This window comes from Oryza sativa, chromosome 5 (genome assembly GCF_034140825.1).
Source record: "Oryza sativa Japonica Group chromosome 5, ASM3414082v1".
Lineage (NCBI taxonomy): Eukaryota > Viridiplantae > Streptophyta > Magnoliopsida > Poales > Poaceae > Oryza > Oryza sativa.
The window spans coordinates 8,004,409-8,008,734 of NC_089039.1; the positions used below are offsets into that span (position 1 = coordinate 8,004,409).

Sequence of the window (4,326 nt, forward strand, 5' to 3'; positions counted from 1 at the left end):
CTGCTTTAATGTATAGTTTTGATTGAATGAACGATCTCACTGTAAAAAAAAATGCACAACGGAGACATGAATATTTACGTGAAAAACTCTTACATTAAAAACTATGGATGCCAACCAGCAATGACCAGTATAGACGATTTGGTTACAAATGTAAGAGATACATTGGGTTATCGCACCTACTAGAAAAGACTAGAAGGCTAATAGCTAGGATAAGGCTAGAAGTCCTACTAGAATACTAATCTAACCAATTAAAAACTAATACAAACATATTACATGCTGAAATTCGGATAACATGTTTGATAATCTTCATCTTGAGACGAATTTCCCTTTTAGCATAAGCACCTTCATCCTCCAAACAACCTCATGCAGACAAACTATTGTGCGCCAATTAGTCACTTGGACTATAAAATTGTAACACCCTTGATTCAGAAGAGGTAGATCATATTTCAAATTTGCCATCGGCAATAAATCCTAAATCTATGGTATCAATTGGTGTGTGAACCAAACCGAGATGCGAAACCTGGTGCACAAACTTCAAACTCGCCATGGGAATAAAATCCTGAATCTTCTATATGAAACTCTTGTACTGAAAACGAAATTTTTATATCTCCTGATGAAACCTCTTGGTATGCTGGGTTTGATGCTAGCAAAATCCACCAAAAATTTGATTACCTTGTAATCTAGACAGGAACAATGCTCCATATCAGCGACTTGAATGTGATGCTTCTTTTCTGCCTATCGGGTGCATGACATTATTAGTTTCTCCTCCTCAGTAGATGTGCCATCTCGTATCTTCACTTGCTATAACGATAATTTTGTGTCAATCCAATAGTGGTGGATCAAACTTCAAACTCGCCAGGAGCTTCTTTTCCTTCATTTGAAGTTGATGCTGTCAGGACGCTCAATTCCGAATCCAAAATGTGCAAAACTTTTTTCTCTTGCCTTTTATGGACCAAAAGTGACATAGTGATATATGAGTAGACTTGAGAAATGTTTTGGTTTTTGTTCCCAATCAACTTCTTAGATCATCCATGTATTTCTTACGCTCGGTCTCTTTCCCTTCACCTAAGTAAGTACCTATGCAAATGAGAGCACACAGAACTCATGATGCAGTAATGTTTGTTCAAATATATAATATATAGCACATAATCTTACATAGAAATAATGCATCTTTGGTTGATTAAGTAGCGGTTGCGGCGGCGATGGCTCATGGTGGAGATGGTAGTGGCGATTTGGCTAGGGAAAGAGGGGAAAAGATGTGACGGTGGCATCTATTTATATAGGAGGCATGAGAGCTATGATGTTTTTTTTCCATTATAATGCACCGGCACTTAACTAATAACAATAAAATAGTATATGCATTGAGCCCTTTGGCACCTAACGACATAGCTTAAAAGAGTGGTATGAGATAAACTTTTATTAGACATTGGTTATATAGATTCATAGATTAATTTATTTTAAACTGCCGACCCATTAATTGATGAGTTGTTCTATTTTCCGCATAGTCATAATAAATTTCGCATAGTCACCTAGCTAACATTTCTTATTATGGGGTAAATATAATTTTTTAGGGTAATGGGGTAAATATAATTCTTCTTAATATTCCTCCTTGAAACTCTAGATACTCTTTTATTTATCTCTTATTTATTGTCTAATACTCCCTCCATTCCAAATTGATCTACATATAGGTTTTTTGAGGTTATTCCTAAATGATCTACATATTTGTGTTCATTCATTAGGTCTATTCGTTATTTGTGCATTGGAGTAAATGGACATTGATGCATGCATCCATGCACACAAGTATTTATAACCCACATGCAATATCTTGATTTGCTATTGGCTAGGAGATAGTGGGGATGGTGCATGCATCTAGTTTGCTGCTAGAGTAAATATAGTATGAGAGAGTTATTAGCTTTTCTTGGTCTTGGTGTACCTATGAAATATGTAGATCAATTTGGAATGGAGGGAGTATAACATGTACATATTCTTTTAAGACAAGTAGATCTAGTCATCTAGAATCCACATATAAGTAGTCGGTAAAACTAAAATAGCATGGTTAGATTGTCTGTCAGTAAAGGTTGTGTCTATCAGTATACTATTATCGATGAGTTTTTCTGTGACACACCCTTTCTGTCAAGAAAGGGTTTCAATAGACAGAAAGGGTTTCAATAGACAATATGAGCTTTGTCAATATATGCATCGCCTGTTCATTTAGGTCATGATGTGGGGATACTTTACATATATATATTTGTACTACAATAAATGGCTTCTTGTGATTACTCACTAAAAAGAAGACATACCTTGTTTGCGATGCAAGATCATTATTTTGCTTGTTTGCATGTTTTGATATGTAGTTGAGGCACTGGTAGCTGACCTTCTAAATAGCCCAAAACTTCCTTACTTGATGGCCGCATGTGACGATCGAATTGGACGCAGAGAAGCCCAATGAGTATAACACGTTTCATCTGCTCCTCATCAAAGTCACCGTTTAGGCGTCGATCGACTGCATCAAGCAGTGAATTGCTGTAATACAATCTCCTAAACTTCTCAACGAGACCATTACCCTTGAGACACTGAGGTATTTCACCGGAAGCAATCTCCAGAAGCACCACACCGAAGCCGTAAATATCAGACGCCGGACTGATACAGCCTGTGCTACAATATTGAGGGTCTATATATCTTGAAGACCCAAATATGGTCATTGGGCAAGAAGTTTTGTCAATGGGGACTTGCCTCACCAGCCCAAAGTCACCAACTTTAGCATTGAATTCTTCATCTAGCATCACGTTGCCAGGCTTAATATCCCTGTGCAGGACGCGCGGATGATTCCCATGCATATAGTTGAGAGCTGAGGCCATGCCAAGTGCTATCTTATACCTACAATTAATACATAGAAAATCAAAGTTAATTCAGCTGCAACATTAAATAATATCAGTTGACATGTGGTCCCATCGATCATGTTTTGGGGCATATATTGCATACCTTCTACTCCAACTTAGTATTGTATTTGCATAGTGAAGATGATAATCAAGGGTGCCATTGTGTATTAGTTCGTAGACAAGGAGAAGTTCCCCATTTTCATCACACGAACCCACAAAGGGAACAAGATTGGGATGGCTCAGTTTGCTGATCACTTTGATCTCATTATCATAATCTCGTGCCGCTCGTTCATGATCTGCAACCCTCATAATCCTTTTCACAGCCACGGGAGTTGTCCAATTCATTAGCTGAGCCTTGTAGACAGCACCAAATGCACCCTGACCGATCTTACGGCTGTCCGAGAAGTTCTCGGTTGCAGCTAACAAGTGTGCATATGAGAATCGTCGTGTGTTGTGCACTGATACGAATACAATTCCATTGTGAGTTTGTGACAATAAATGATTTATTTGAATGGACTAACAGTCTATTCATAGTGTAAGAACGACGAAATGATAGCACCTACCTTCTTCTTCCATAGGCATCTCGATTAATATCTCTGTTTTTCTATTGAGGCGGTGGTGGTTGAACCTGGCCCGCTTACGCATAAAGCAAACCAATAAGACAACCACGCCAGCCACCACTGCTATTGCTGCAGTGATAGATCCAGCTACTACCTTTGTACTAAAACTTTTAGTATTGAAGCCAGAACCTTGTTGGTTACCCGCAGGCACAAAACTAAAAAAAGTTTTAGTAAATTAAGAGTACGTGCAAAATGAATTAAAAATAATACAATGTTTTGTTATGAGTGGGTATCTTTACCAGTATAATCATTAGTAGAAGTGAACTACACCATTGATTTATGAGTTCTACCGCAAGTTCTATCAGTAGCAGTAGCTGAGATGATAGCATATATAGATACATTCCATTAAATTAGAAAAAGAAAATTTTTACTCCCAGGAGAGACCATAATTTTTACTACCAATAGAGACCATAAATTAAAGTTCTATTTATATGTGATTTTCATCGAAATCTTGTGGTAACTATACACTTCATAAATGTCAGGAAAATAAGAAAACACGGGTTTATACACGTCATCAGGACTAATTTAGATTTTATTATTTTGATATAATTACATGTATAATTTTTAGTGTGTAATTAGTATAGGCTGGGCATATTTATATACTCCTTCTGTTTTTTTAATATATGACATCATTGACCTTTTAAAATACGTTTAACCATTCATCTTATTAAAAAAATTATGTAATTATTATTTATTTTATTGTGATTTGATTTATCTTCAAATGTTCTTTAAACATGACTTAAAAGATCTTATATTTGCACAAAATTTCTTGAACAAAATAAATAGTCAAACGTTTGTCAAAAAAATCAATAACATTAAAAAAACGG

At 36.3% G+C, this 4,326-nt stretch overlaps 1 protein-coding gene across 1 annotated transcript; it reads right to left on the reverse strand.

The window, feature by feature from the left end:
- LOC107276896 (L-type lectin-domain containing receptor kinase IX.2) lies at positions 1-3,688 on the reverse strand. The gene is made up of 4 exons (XM_015783374.3): positions 3,443-3,688; positions 2,983-3,337; positions 2,301-2,877; positions 1-1,077 (listed from the first exon to the last, which is right to left on the reverse strand). Exons 1-3 carry the CDS (start codon positions 3,522-3,524, stop codon positions 2,322-2,324), a joined length of 993 nt encoding a protein of 330 aa, XP_015638860.1. The 5' UTR covers positions 3,525-3,688; the 3' UTR covers positions 1-1,077; positions 2,301-2,321.
- Positions 3,689-4,326: the final 638 nt, after the last annotated feature.

Bases quoted from the DNA above. Each gene is read 5' to 3' on its own strand.
- LOC107276896 (XM_015783374.3), bottom strand. From the start codon at position 3,524: ATGCGTAAGCGGGCCAGGTTCAACCACCACCGCCTCAATAGAAAAACA. The intron at 3,338-3,442 runs GTAGGTGCTATC...TATTCGTATCAG, and splicing joins GATGCCTATGGAAGAAGAAG to TGCACAACACACGACGATTC. The intron at 2,878-2,982 runs GTATGCAATATA...TATTAATTGTAG, and splicing joins ATACTAAGTTGGAGTAGAAG to GTATAAGATAGCACTTGGCA.